This window comes from Triturus cristatus, chromosome 12 (assembly GCF_964204655.1).
Source record: "Triturus cristatus chromosome 12, aTriCri1.1, whole genome shotgun sequence".
Lineage (NCBI taxonomy): Eukaryota > Metazoa > Chordata > Amphibia > Caudata > Salamandridae > Triturus > Triturus cristatus.
Window position 1 is genome coordinate 37507501 of NC_140595.1, and position 15678 is coordinate 37523178.

At 48.3% G+C, this 15678-nt stretch overlaps 1 protein-coding gene across 5 annotated transcripts in view; it reads right to left on the reverse strand.

Moving 5' to 3' along the window:
• Nucleotides 1-15678, reverse strand: part of LOC146772341 (beta-1,4-galactosyltransferase 1-like) — a 298282-nt gene that overhangs the window by 62007 nt on the left and 220597 nt on the right. For all 5 annotated transcript variants that reach the window (XM_085637912.1, XM_085637911.1, XM_085637908.1 and 2 more), the window contains one exon: nucleotides 1017-1252. In XM_085637912.1, the coding sequence (XP_085494038.1) occupies nucleotides 1017-1252 (236 nt within the window). The remainder of the gene's footprint in view (nucleotides 1-1016; nucleotides 1253-15678) is intronic.

A 15678-nucleotide genomic window follows, 5' to 3' on the forward strand; every position in this document is an offset into this window, starting at 1 on the left:
TGACGGAATAACCCGTCCACCAAGATCTAAATCGGGCCCTTAATGTATAATTGTCTTGTGACAAAGTAATTGTATGTATGTATGTGTGTTCTTATATAGCGCTCAACTTACCCTTGGGCATCTCGGCGCTTGCATTGGGAACCCGTCCTGGCTTTTTCCCTGTGAGATAACCCGTACTGGGCATCCCCAAGGTGAAAACCAGGCATCCCGCCGCGGGGGGGGGGGCCGTAGTGGAGATTAAGCAAGCTATTGCCCAGAGTTGCAGAGTGTGAACCCATGATTCGAGTAGGCACCGAAGTGAGAATTATCAAGTCCGTGGACACTTGGGCTCAGACCCTGCCGCGTCGGGAATTGAACCCTGGTCCCGGGTCTGACCTCTGCTTCAGGGTATGCCTTCTCTAACCAGTGAGCCACACTTCTCCACAATTACACACTTCTCAATAATTAACAGTCTTATTAATTTAATATAATAACAGTAGAAGATGTGTGCCATAGTATATCGAACACTTTTAAAATGCTAACAAACTCTTTCTTTGAAACTGAAAAACAGTCATAAGCATAGACAGAAGTATTTATATATCAACAAAAGCTAAAACAAGGCTAAAAAAGAAACTAAAAGAAAAATAGGAAGGAAGGGTTGGAAACAATGGTTTCGATATTATAGATAGTACAAGGATAATTGCACAAATGAAAAATAACGTAAATCACAAAAAGTTACCCAAAAGTTGCATTATCTCACTGTAAACTTAAAACAGATACTATACAATGCACACGGACAATAAATAAACTTTGATATGCGCGAGTTGCCGCATTTATGGCAAAAGGAGGAAAAATATTTTTCTTATGAGTGTACAAGCAGAAAGCCTACGTTCAGTGGAAATTACCAGTCAGTAATCGAGGCATTTAATCCTGAAACCGGTCTAATCCACCAATCCATGCTAGATTTAGATTATTCTGGCTAGATAATTTTTCAATCTAACCCAAACCTCAGTATGACACCAAGCGGGAACATTTACCTGCTCAATCACATAAATTCCATAGTCTCCTTGCTGTCGTTTGAGGATGGGGAGCATGTAGTACAGCCAGAATTTAAGGTGCGTCTCGCGGTTGCGGAAAGGCACCACAATGGCGATGCGCTGGCGGGCCGTGCACTCCGCTGGCTTAAAACGGCCCCCGTCACTCACATCTCCGTGCTCCGCAATGATGTCGTCAATCGTTATTTTAACCGTCAGGTCAATGTTGAGAGGCCCAACTGCAAAATATTAGAAACAAATCCTTATTGTTTTAATTAAGTAATTGTTGACATGTATACAGCATAGAAAGCACTTATCAGGTTTTCCCACAGAAATGTAATCCTGTTGGAATTTCTACACAAGGAGGTAACATAACATAACATAACATGTATTTGTAAAGCGCATGTTCACCCACAGGCATCTTGGCGCTGAATAACAGATGTTTTTTTCCTTTATATTGATTATCATTATGGACACAGGTTCAGCATCATCGCACTCAAATACACATGTATAGACACTAGGTTGACATAGACAAGACTGATCAACACAGTCGACCGTCAATATTACACATCTGCATCTTCTCGCCCAAGTAGTTTGCATCAAAGTCTGGTCCCTGGGTCCAATTAACAATCCCCGCAATATCGGCAAAGGGATAATGGGGGGAAAAAGAGGGGAAGGGGGTAAAGAAGTGGGGGAGAGAAAAGTGTGCTGGCCTCCCGGAGAGATGGTCTTACAAGCCCACTTACATTCGTTCTGTGTACAAGTGAATGGTTTCCACCGTGTGACTTTCATTCATAGCGACGGGGGAGTCTTGTCGCAGACTTGTGGGTGGGAGTTAAGATACCTCTGCAATGGTTCCCAGATGTCCCTGGGTCGAGTCTGTGCAGGCATGTATTCCCTTCCCAGTACTCAGTCAGTTGTCCCTCACAGAACACTGTATCTCTAAACCAGGGCTTCGACATCGGGTCCAACCCATCGCTATCCGCCACTTGGCAAGTAGCAAGAGCAGAGACCCTAGCTTTCTATTCGGCGCAGTCACAGGTCGCACATATCCCAGCAAAATAACAGATGTTTGTTGTCAGACAAATCAATGGTACTCATTTTATCAACCTCAGGAGGATGGAAGGCTGAGGTAAAGTGGTGGCTATCTGTGGTTAGCCAGGAAGTCACAGGACAGTAGAGGTTCTACGGCTCATAACTACGAAGCAATTAGTACAGATATTAGTATACATTAAAAATGCCCTTGCGCTGCTGCACTCTGCATAACTAATTAGAAAACCGCTTCGCCTGCCTGGCCCTAGAGCAGAAAGGACTCCTCTGGGGGTTTTGCACATTGGTTCTAAAGCTTGGGAGCCTCAACCAAGGCAAATATGTTGCATCGATATTCGCTATTACACGCTCTCTCGTTGCAGAGGGTATATGCCAGCTTGAAGTGGCATGTGCACAGAGCCGGATTACCAAATAGGCAAAGTAGGCACCGGCCTATGGGCCCCACTCCTTTTAGGGGCCCGCAACAACAGATCAAAATAATATTGATTTGATCTTGAAATCCATCTTCAATGACACAAGAACTTCTGAACTCACATGCCATTATTGCCACTGAATACAGCGTCTTGCAAAAGGTAGACTTCCAAGACAGCCTGAAAGATTTCACCACAAACAAATTGAGGAAAGAGAATTATTAAAGGTTTTGTTGGTTTATTCATTTTTTTTATTTAACATTAATAATTGTTAATGTTTAGTTGTGTAATAAGATTGGTTTATTAAAATGGCTGGTTGGTAAAATAAAAAATTTATTAGGAGATAATTTACGAGGGGCCCCCGAAATTTCAACTGCCTTGGGGCCTCCACGGGGTTTAATCCGGCACTGCGTGGGCCCACGTGCAAAGTGCACAAGGCTCAACCCTGGCCCCTGCCTCTGGTTTACCCTCTGATGGTGGACTGCATTGCCTCCAGATCTCTCTTTGCAGCGACTGAGGATAGAGGAATCCCGAGGTCCCCCATTCCTAGAGGCCTCTATTGTGCCCTTTACTCTCTGTGTGGCTAAATATGTTGATACTTTGAGACTGGAAAATATTGGCTACAAATCCAGGTGTGTGTCTGCGTCAGTTCTCACACTTCTGTTACACCACGTGCTCATGCGCAGCTATAAGTTTATCACACTTAGTTCAGAACACGTCCCGGAACCTGCCGTACCGCACATAAATCCTTCAGCATAGGCACGCCCACTGGAATTATGCGTCAGGGAAAGACCAAATTATGCGGAAGTATTGAGTAAATTATGCGGCAAGAAAATGCAAATTATGCAGCACATTTTGTGATAGCGTTATTTCATTATCTTGTCATTTTTAAACTTAACACTTTCTGGGCATTGAATGCACCTCATTAATACCAGTTTAATACCCCAATACAGCAATAAGCTACAGAAAGGTGACTAGTGAACCTTTGCAAAGAAGCTTCTACTGCACGGCAACATGTGCCACTGCGTTTTAAGTAACTTACGAACCATCTGAGTTAGAATGAATATTTTTTGTTAAAATCTGCAGGTTATGCGGCAGATGGTAATTATGTGGTAAATGTGGCAAATGTACAATTATGCAAAACCGCCTCGGCTGCACAATTGCATAATTCCAGTAGCCCTGCACATAGGCCTCTCTACAGGTTACACCTTATCAACCGTGCACTCCGAGAAAGGCACCTACGAACCTGATGTGAACCACAGAGCTTCACAACTTTGTCGGGGGAATAAAGCGCAATGCATATGCCAATATTTTATATGCAATACAGGGTTTTTAGCTCCATTTGTAATGCAAAGCACACATTATGCATTGTGGTAGTCCCCTGTCCAAAGGTATTTTTTGTTTCAGTGAATGTGGCCATAAAGGATATTTGAACAATTTACAGTGGAAATACTGCAACACTGATGACATACAAAAGCAGAATCCCTGAAATGATCAAAACTGCCACTGGAATGCAGTGTGTGTGTACGCACACTTTCTGGGCCCCAGTTACTTTGGCAATGCAGGAGATGTTGCAGGAGCATTTATTTATTTTTTTGCTAGATTTATAGAGCGTGAACTTGACCCGAAGGTATCGAAGCTATCTGAGCGCTTCACATGAGCACCAGTTGCATTACACAAGGACACATTCATTTCTAGGCACTGGGAGATTAAGTAATTTGCCCAGAATCGCAGGATACAAGACTCGAACCTAGTTCCCCAGCCTTAAAGTCGGCTACTCTGGCCATTACGCCACATCCTCGATGCCGGCTGCTCAGCCATATTCTCATCCTTATCCCACATTCTCATCCTTGGTGCTTGTGTGGGGCCTTGTGATACAGAGTGCACCGATGCATGTATCAGTGACTCAATCTTAAGGGAGTGTTCATTCATTTGCACTGGGGTGTGGAATCATGCAAATTAGGAAACAATTTGCATCTGCATCCACGTTGCATTATGGACATGGGCACAGAGGCAAAACGACCATCAGGAGGGGCACTGACTGTGCGCCACAAAGAGGTGGCACACAGTGCACCCTATAAATGGCGCTACTAGGAGAAGGAGAGGAGGTCCTTGCAGACCAGTGCAGTCACTCACAGCCTCACCTGCAGGGAAATCTCTGCCCCTGTAGAAGTGCATGCTGGGATGCTGCCTGCACATCAAAGCTTCGAGCAGTGGGTCTGCTTTCTCAGGTGCTCTGGGACAAGAAATTATGGTAGGGCCCACTGAGCAGCACTGTGTAAATCCTGGCGGCTCCACTCAGCCTTTCATCCTTCTGAGGTCGAATAAAATGAGTACCATTGATTGAGTAACAATAAATCTGTCATGTCATGTTTTACCAAAATAAAAGTGTGACATGACGCAGACCGGGACAGTGCATCAGATCTGTAATATGTGCCCAGGTAAACAGCTCCATCTGGCAATTGTAACAGAAACATAGCATCATCTGCACTACACTCAAAACATGGCTACATACAAAATAACTACTATTTATTAGCACACACAAATCAGATAATATTTTCTACAACTTTACAAAGACTTGGACTTAAAATATATTGAACTGGCATTTTGTAGCTCCTGACTTCTTCCCAGTCTCCCAACATGGAATGAGAGCACCGGACAGGGTGCACCTCCCTCTTTCCGTCAGTGGGGCAGAAGGCGGGACATTCTTTGCCTCCTCTCATCAGTGGGCTGCCAGGCTGCACAACAAACCATATTTCCTTGGACCTTCATCTTTTATAGAGCATCCCTAGAACTAGATCACCACCCCCTCCCAATGAGGACAAGCATGTCACCACCCCACCCAGTGAGGACAAAATTGTCACTACCCCCACCCAATTAGTACAAACAGGTCACCAAACCCACCCAATGATGACAAACATGTTATTGGGTATCAAACGTCAATACTGGGGCTAATGCATGAGTGAGTACCGGGTGCCCTTCTCCGTGGAAACATGAGCTCATCCTCTTTTTTTATTCTCATGAAGGGTAGTACTTCCCGGTTTTGGCGCTTAACTGGCACAAAAAGAAAAGAACTGACGTCCGCGCGCCTGAGTGGCACCTATATAGGCCCCGCAACGTCATAATCTATGCTGCTGACTACTTCACGTGGAGCCGAATGGGGCCACCCGATGCTGCGCACAAGGGGTATTGCTTAGCAAAAGTTTCCGGATCCAGCCTGACTCCTGGGAAATTCAAAGGTAAGGAATCTGCAGCTAGAAGTCTCTATTACATTTTAAAAATTAAACAAGATCCCTTTAAGAGAAGACCGAAAACACTAAATGAAAGGAAGACGTCCTAACAGAATAAAGGGGTCTTTGGAGCTTTCCTATAGGCAAGATGGGAATGAATGGCTCAGAGGTGAACAGGAAGGTTTTTCCTATATTCAGGGCCACGCAGTTGAAGAGAGCGACTGCCTGAATGCGCACATTTGGGGTGTGGGGCAGAGAGCAAGAACAGAATGCTCAATCTGGGGCTCCTTTCAGAGTTGCAGCAACTGAAGAGATCTTTCAAGGACTTCTTGCTTGCATAGAAGCTCTACAGAAGGCTGAGTGTTTTGAAATTAATTCCCTTCTTGATGGGATCTAGTGGTGATGGAGTCTGGGTTTCTGGGCGATGAGATAGACCAAGACATAACATGGCAGTGTAGGGTCCTTCCACATATAACCATGGACATGGTGAACACGCGTGCAAGCGAGGCCCAGTAGAGCCTGTGCATACGAGACATTTGTGGAAATTGGTATCATTCTACTGCACAATGAATATACTACCGTTGGCCAGCTTCCCTATGTGGTACTCCATGAATCCAGGGGCAGAAGAGCGTTGTCAGTGGTTAAAGAGGGTGGCGCCTGAATGACTAAGGGCCGTATTTAGAGTTTGGTGGATAAGCTACTCCTTCAAAAAATGATGGCTCTCTCATCCCCATACTTGCCAACGTTTTAGAAGAAGAAAGTGGGAGATTTTAACAAAATCACCGGGAGAATGCATTTCCCCATTGATTTCTATTGCAGCGGAGGCAGTTTCAGGCGGGAGAGCCAGAATAGAGCCAATTTTGGCTTCATGAGAACAAATGTTACTTACCTGTAAACTGTGGTTCTCCAGTATTGGTGTCTTTCATAGATTCACATGCTTGAATATTCCCCGTCGTCGAAGTGGGAGTCCCACGGTATATAAAAAGCAATAAGTATCATGTATATATATATACATACATAAACCACATAAGAGTATATACATACCCAAATAAACTTTATATATATATATAGTTCAAATAACATATCAAGTAAAAATACCATAGGATAGCATTGAGACATAAGAAAGCATTGAGAAAAAGAATCACTTTACTGACATATCACTGTCATTTTATAGTCCAAACTCCAGCCAATCAGGCGCTAGCACCCTCTAGAACCTTCTCCTCAGAGGCTCAGACCCTCAGATTTTCTAGCACAAGAGTGACAAAAGAGCCGAAAGAGGAGAAGAGAGCCTCTGAGGGGAGGAGGGTGGGTCGCATGTGAATCTATGAAAGACACCAATACTGGAGAATCACAGTTTACAGGTAAGTAACATTTGTTCTTCTCCAGTATTTGGGGTGTCTTTCATAGATTCACATGCTTGAATAGAATAGTAAGCAGTAAACAGTATTCGGCTGACCAAGCCGTATTGATATTGCATGAAATACAATGACAATGTATTTAGAACGCAATTAAGAATACCCCAGGAGGAGGGAAGTAGCAGAGGCTCACCTTATTTAAACAGATTCCGTAGAACTGCCTGTCCCACAGCCGTGTCTGCTTCATTAATCGATTCCAGACAGTAGTGCTTCGTAAACGTGTGCCTGCTGGACCACGTAGCCGCCCGGCATATCTGATGGATGGGCACACCAGCGAACAGGGCAGTGGAAGATGATATAGCCCTCGTTGAATGAGCCCTCACTGCAGAAGACAGAGGCTTACCAGCCCTTTGATGGCAAAAAGAGATTGCTGATGAAACCCAACGGGCAATCGTGGGTTTGGTGACCGATTGTCCTTTGCAAGCACGCCCGTAGGCCACAAACAATTGGTCAGATTTGCGAAAGGATTGAGTTCTGCTAATGTAGAATTTAAGACATCTCTTCAAGTCCAGAGAGTGTAAGCTTTGCTCCGCCGGAGTTTGTGGATGCGGAAAAAAGTTTTTAAGAGCACTGGTTCGTTAAGATGGAAATCGGATGGCACTTTAGGTATAAAAACCGGATTAGTGCGGAGAATGACACAGTCCGATCTGAATTGAAGGAACGGAGGTTTTATTGTAAAGGCGTGAATGTCACTGACTCTGCGGGAAGAGGTCAGAGCAAGGAGGAGGGCCACTTTCCAAGTTAAAAATTTGATATCCGCTGAGTGGATAGGTTCGAAGGGCGCCTTCATGAGCTGAGCCAGTACGATGTTCAGGCGCCACGTGGGTAAAGGACGCCGGATGGGCGGGAACATTCGGAAGAGACCCTTGAAAAATTGCTGTATGACTCTGGATGAATAGAGAGAGGACGAGCCGTCTTGTCGGAAGCGAGATATTGCCGCTAGAAAGACCTTTAAGGTAGAGTGCGATAATCCAGACTGCGCTAGTTGTAGGAAGAACGGCAGAATGTGTTCTGGGGGAGCGTGCACTGGATGTATGTGGGCGGAAGCACACCAAAGACAAAATCGCTTCCATTTGAGCTTATACGTTTTCACTGTGGAAGGAGCTCTTGCCTTAGCTAACACCTCCCTGCAGGCTGGAGGAATGTTCAAATGAGCTAATTCAAGGTGCTCAGGTTCCAAGCCGACAAGCTGAGAGAGCTGGGATTCGGATGGCATATCCGACCACTGTTCATTGTCAGCAGATCCGCCTTCAGGTGAAGAAGGATGGGGTCGCATTGGGATAGGAGAAGCAACTCCGAAAACCATGCCTGCCGAGGCCACCGTGGAGCTATGAGGAGTACATGGCACGGTTGTTGTCTCATCTTCCGCAACACTCGCGGAATCAGAGGAATCGGCGGAAAAGCGTACGCAAATATCCCGTACCAATTGATCGAAAGGGCATTTCCGCACGACCCTTTGTGGGGAAACCAGCTTGCTATGACCGGCATTTTGTATTCTGAGGGGTTGCGAAAAGGTCGATTGTCGGGTGACCCCAGAGGTTGAAGACAAATTCCAGAGTCGGTTGATGTAATTCCCACTCGTGGGTTGATGATGCTGACCGACTGAGTGCATCCGCCAGAGTATTGGAAATGCCGGGCAGGTGAATTGCCTGTAGCGTTATCTGATGGAGTATGGCCCAACTCCAAATCCTCTGCGCCAGACGGGAGAGCAGTGGAGATCTTGTCCCGCCCTGTTTGTTCAGGTAGTGCATGCAAGTGGTGTTGTCCGTCTGAATGAGGACTGACTTCCCCTGGAACTGGAGGCGGAAGGATTTCAACGCCAAGAAAATGGCCATCAGTTCCAATCTGTTGATGTGCCAGCAACGCTGAGCCGCTGACCACTGGCCCTTGACGGATAGATCTTGAAAATGTGCGCCCAACCCTCCATGGATGCGTCCGTGGTAAGGACGAGTTCTGGGGTTGTCAACAGAAAAGAGGTTCCTGCTGCGATGTTGGCAGGACGGGTCCACCAATGCAGCGCTTGAGCCATGCGGGGTGACACCACGAGCTGATCGCTGAAAGAACCGGAAACCTGGCGCCACTGCTTGTCTAATTCCTCCTGAATGATACGACTCTTTAGTCTGCAATGAGGGATCAAAGCGATGCATGAGGACGCCATTCCCAGAAAGGATTTCAATGTGCGGACTGAAACTGACTGTTTTGCTGCGATGGAGCTTGCAAGCTGTTGAATCCGCGCTTGACGCTCTGCTGAAGCGAAAGCCATGGCTGTGCTCGTATTGATAGAAGCGCCGAGAAAGGTCTTGCACATAGCCGGCGTGAGTTGAGATTTTTGCACATTGATCGTCAAACCCAGGGACTGGAACAGATCGAGACAGCGCTGAGTATCGAGGGCCGCTTGGTGATAGGATTGAGATTTGATGAGACAATCGTCCAGGTAAGGGTATATTTGAATACCCGCTTGCCTTAAATGAGCCACCACCGGGGCCAGGAATTTCGTAAAGACCCGTGGGGCTGAGCAGAGTCCGAAGGGTAGGACCTTGAATTGGAAATCTCTGTGACCCACTCGAAATCGTAGGTATTTCCTGTGGCGTGGCAGAATGGGCACATGGAAATATGCATCCTGCAGATCGATCGTTGTCATGAAATCCTCCTGAGAGAAGAATTGGAGGATGTCCTTTAATGTGAGCATTCGGAAGGATTGGGTCTTGAGAAATTTGTTGAGCGACCTTAGATCGAGGATGGGGCGCCACTCCCCTGATTTCTTTAGTATGAGGAAAAAACGGGAATAGAACCCCAACCCTCTTTGATATTTCGGAACCACTTCGATGGCACCCTTGTTTATCATTATCTGGATCTGATTGAAAAGTTCTTTGAGATGGGCGGGAGGAGGTCCGGATGGAGGGGTGCGTGGAGGAACCTTCACAAACTCTAGGGCGTGGCCCCTTGAAATAATATCCAGAACCCAGCGGTCCGAAGTGATTGAGGACCAAGTTGAAAAGAACTGGGAGATTCGTCCTCCAACAGGAACTAGAGGACAACTGGGAAAAAGGAACTTTTGCCGTACACAGTCACTGTTTTTTGGTAGAATTCCCTCTGTAATTTGACTTCCCTCTATATGATCTGCCAGCTTGCTGTCTGTAGGACTGCTGTGGTTGTGAAGAGTATCGCTGTTGTCCTTGGTTGTAGGAGCGGTACTGGGAAGAGGACCCACGAAAGGAAGAGGAGGTGCTGCGGCCGCGCGCACCTCGAAAGGGCTGCTTCCTAAACTGAAGAGTGCCGAGGGAACGAGCCGTATCCGTGTCCTTTTTTATGGTTTGCAAAACATCCTCCACATGCTGGCCGAATAATGACTCTCCGTCATACGGCATGTCCAGAATCTTAGCCTGGACCTCTTGCCGGAATGAGGTTGATCGAAGCCAACCCTGTCTTCTTAGGACAGCTGCTCCCGCCAATTGACGGAAACCGGTGGATGCAATGTCGACAGAGCAGTCGATGATTTCGGATGACGCCCTCTCACCCTCTTGCAGGATCTTTTGAGCTTCCGCTCTAGAATCTTCCGGTATAAGCTTGACCAAAGCAGCCATGTCCGACCACATTTGTCTATCGTAACGGCCGAGGATTGCCAAAGAATTCGCAGCCCGGACCGTTGTTGAAGCCATGGTTGAGAACTTCTTGCCAATGGCATCCAGGCGACGGCCGTCGCGATCCGGAGGCGCCGACATTGGAGATGATGGATTTTTGGAGCGGCGCTGTGCCGCTTGTGTAATCACTGAGTCCGGCTTAGGTTGAGACACTAAGCAGGCTGGGGAAGAATCCGGAGCTTTGTACTTTTTCTCCAGGCGTGGAAGCACCGCCGGAATAGAATTAGGCGTTTTCATTAACTTTATACCTTCATTCCATATAAAGTCTATAATGGGCACAGCTCGTACTTGTTTCTGAGGCTGGGACTTGAAATCGTACAAGAAACAGTCCTCTTCCCTAACCACCATGGGAAGGTGAAAGCGTTGCTGTAGGACAGTAGGGTCTGCTATCCTATGGTCACCCCAAATTTTTGCTTTTTGCTTCACTGGTTTTTGACATATTGAGGCTGTGGGCCTGCCAATCAGACCCCCAGCCTGCTGTTCTCTCTACTAAATTAAAACTATGCACCCTAGGTGCATAACCAATTGGAAGTGGATCACCCTGTCAGCCCCTGTACCAGTGTACACTAGGTACCCAGGGCATTGGTGTACCCAAGGCCTGCCAGGGGCTGAAGCATGTATTATGCCACCCCAGGCTTGGCCTAACAATCTGACACAACTGGCTGATCACTCAGCTGGGGTAAGTTGGTGTAATCACCTCTTACTTAGGTGTAGTATACCTATACCTAACCTTAAATGGGAAACCTGGTAACCTATAAGTCACTCCTATGGCAGGCCTTAACAATCCTGAAGGCAGAGTGCTTGGTTCCATGTGAGATGGTGCTCTGGCATGAGCTGAGCCTGTCTGCAGTGGTCGGAACAACTTCCTTCTATTGTTTCCAGATATCGTCATACCATATACTCTTAAGTGCATTATGAACCTCGCGGTTAAATGCTATCTTTGGTTTGGCTTTATCAAAACATGTCGAGTAAGGTGTCATACGAATTGGAATACTAACCCCTCGCCAATTCTGGCGACGGGGTTAGCATTCCACCCTTCTAGAGGGACACGACATGTACAGTACCTGAAACCCGGGTAAAATCAGACATAGCCTCAGCTCCACAAAATGGATGCTGCCACCACAGACACAAGTCTGCCCTCCTGCTGCTGGGAGTCCTTCCAGCTTGGGAGGTGTGGACAAAGGGTTTCCTGCCAGGGGAGGTGCATGCACCACCTCAGACAGGATTTTGTGTATTGGTCAGGTAGGGCTTGGAAGAAACCAGACATGCCTGTGGCTCACAAGGAGCCTCGGTGCATATGCCAGTTCAAACCGGTCCTGGGGCACACCAGTCCCGAGCCTGGGGCAAGCTGGACAAAGGATTGGGGGTGTAACCACCCCCCTTCCTGGTCCCACCCTTAGGGAGGGACCTAGCAGGTAGTCCGGCCCCTAGAATCCGCTTAAAGGTAGGAGCTGTGTCCTAAGACTTCAGACATCCTGGAATCAACTTGAAACTAAGAAGAAGACGGGAACTTCGACATTCTGCTGCACAGAAGACTGAAGGAAATCTCCCTTGTGGTCAGGGAGTGACCACCTTGCTAACGCAAGCACCATCCAGCGAATCAACGTCTGCTTTGCCGCCGCCTCCCGCCGGAGCCCAAGCCCAGAGACTGACAAGACCTGGACCTCCAGACCTCTCACCGCCCGATCCACAGTCCCTGAAAAGAGGAGACCCGTGGTGGCACCGAGACACGTGGAGCCAGCCATCTTGAAACGACCACGACAAGCTGACAAGTGCAACAACCGAGGCTCCCTCCAAGTTGTGCTTTGGGATCTGAGAAGCCCAACACCCGAGCAGCATCTGCACCAAAGGTGAGCCCTCCAGCATCTCCACGATCTGCGTGGGGCCCTTCTGCATTTTGCCACTCGACGCGCCTAACCGGTTGCTGGCCCGCTGGCTAGTAGCCATCTTGGCGACGAACTTTACAAAATACACCGCTGGTCTGGTTGCTCCAGACTGGCCCTTGCTCCCCTCCAAAGGAGCAGTCCCTCTGACCTTGCTGGTCAGAACCATCAGCTTATTTCATCTCCTCCAACAATTGCTTTTGCCAAGGCTTGTTTGCTTTGATCAAGTCGCCGACACCGCCGACAGCGAGAGCCTGCGTGGGACAGCTCGTGAACCGGCTCCTGGACGTCGTCGACCTCCAGGGACCACGTGGCTGCAGAGACAAGCTACACCTTTCTTCCTGTTTGCACCCGACATTGCCTGGTACCCACCTGGTGCCACGCTGGTCACTGGCTAGTGACTGTGAACACTGTCCCCTCTGCTTACAGGTCTTCAACATCTCCGATCCACTCTTGGATCCACCGCATCTCTCCCGGACCGACCGCCTGCAGCATCTTTGTCCACAGGCTCCACGGAACAGATAGAAGAAACCCGACGCACTTCGAGGCCTATGCACCCGCTTCCTGTGGGTGAGGTAAAGCTGGCACTTCTGTGCCCAAGTGTAGTATTACATCTCTAGTGCCTGTGTTCCAAATCTTGAGTTCCTAGTCCATCCGGAAGATCCTTTTTGCAGTAACTTTGTACTTTTTACGCACCCATTGAAACCTATGGGAGCACGCGTGTGACTATTTGCTCTGCACACGCCACCCGTGGACCTCCTGGTCACTAACTGAAGTTAGCTCTGTAGGAAGGTGGATATCTGACTATGGTTACCCCCCACTTTTTGCCTAGTGTCTAGCTGGTTTTTCGACTTAGTTGGCCTGAGATCCTGCCATTCAGGGTCTCAGGCTGTCTGCTCTCTCTGTAAAATGGACTCCATGTACCCTAGGTACATAACCAATTGGTAAGGATCACCTTATTGGCCCCTGTACAGTGTACCCTAGGTACCCAGGGCATAGGTGTACCCTAGGCCTCCCAGGGGCTGCAGCATGTATTATGCCACCCCTGGTCTGGCCTTCCAATCAGACACAACTGGCTGATCACTCAGCTGGGGCAAGGTCGTGTAATCACCCCTTGCTTAGGTGTAGTATTCCTATACCTACCTTATATATAGACACATGTGTACCTATCAGTCACTCCTATGGCAGGCCTTGACGATCCTGGAGGCAGAGTGCTTGGTAACATGTGAGATGGTGCTCTAGCATGAGCTGAGCCTGTCTGCAGCTTTCGGAACCATGTCCTTATAGCTGTTCTATGATATAGCCTACCATATACTCTTAAAGTGCCTTATAATCTTGAACGGTTATGGTAACTATGGTTTGGCTTTATCAAAACATGTCGTGTAAGGTGTCTAACACTCGGGAATAATACCCCCATGCCATTTCTGGACATGAGAATATTATTCCCCCCTTCTAGAGGGAAAGACATGTTAAAATCATACTTCAACTGTTAGCCTCTGACCAAAGCCTCAGCATCACAAAATGGATGCTGCTGCCACAGACACAAGTCTGACCTCCTGCTGCTGGGAGTGATCCCAGCCAGGGAGGCCTGGACAATAGGTTTCCTGCTTGGGGAGGTGCTAGCACCTCCCCAGACAGCCTTTAGTGTATTGGGGCAGGGTGGGCTGAAAGGAATGAGACATGCCTGGGGCACACAAGGTGTTCCTTGCATAGTCCAGTTCAAACCGGCGCTGGGGCACTCCAGCCCCAGCTCTGGCGCGAAACTGGACAAAGGGAAGTGGGTGTAACCACCCCCTCCCAGGTCCCACCCATAAGGCGTGACCTAGCAGGTATCCCAGCCCCCCAGATTAGTATAAGAGTGGGAGTTGGGCCTCAAGACTTTAGATTATCCTGAACCTGCAAAACTGAACAGAAACTCTGGACCTTCGACATTCGACGAAAGAAGAAGACTGAAGAATCTCCCTTGTAGCCAAGGAGTGGCTACCCTGTGCAAACAGGCACCATCAAGTGACTACCCTTTGCTTTGTGAAACGTTCGACGAGGAACCGATTGCAGAGCCCGACCAGAGCCTTGATTTCCAGACTTCTCCGACCCTCATCCACATCTGCAGCCGAGCTGAGATCCGTGGAGGCGACGAGCGACGTGGGACCGGCTACCTGGGAAAAGTGGCTAGTAACTTACAGCGCAGCTTCTGAGGTACCCTCGAAGTTGTGCACCGGGGATTGAGAAGCCCCAACCCCAAGCACCATCTGCACCGAAGACCAGCCCCCCACACTCCACGAGTCCTGCGTGGGGCCCTTCAGCATTTTCCTGCTTGCCGCGTCTGTCCGGTTGCTTGCCCGCTGGCTAGTGGCCTCTGTGACGACGCTCCCTGAAATCTTCTGCGCTGGTTTGGCTCCTCCAGACTGGCTCCCGCTTCTCTGCAAAGAAGAAGCACCCCAGACCTTCCTGGTCTGCACCAGAAGCAAGTCCCTTGTTCTTCGTGGGTTCCGCTTGCCAAGGCTTGGTGAGTCCTAGTCCAACTTCGACGCCGCCGACAGCAAGAGCCTTCGTGGGACAGCTCGCCTCCTGGTCCTGGTCGTCCTCGACGCTTCCTGGTCCTCCTGGCTGCAGCGACAAGCTTCACCTTCACCTGCAACACTTCACGACATCGCCTGGTTCCTTCCTGGTTCCACGTGGTCACTGGCTAGTGACCCTGACTCTGTCCCTTCTGCTTGCAGGTTTCTTCTCTTCTTGATCCCAGGCTTGGGATCCACCGGACACTCTTCACTGACTGCCTGTCAGCATCTTTCTTCAGGCATCCATAGGAGTCGACGACGAAAACGACGCATCTTCACCCCTATGCACCCGCAGCCTGTGGGCTAGGTAACTTGGGTAATCCGGTGCTCATCAGGATAGTGACTATCCTAGTGTCTAGTTTTCAAGTCTCAACTTCCTAGCTACTCCGGAAGTGTCCTAAATCTATCTATTTCTAAACTGTAACATTGCTATTGACTTTTACGCATTACGCGTGAGTGTTTCCACTCTGCACACGAA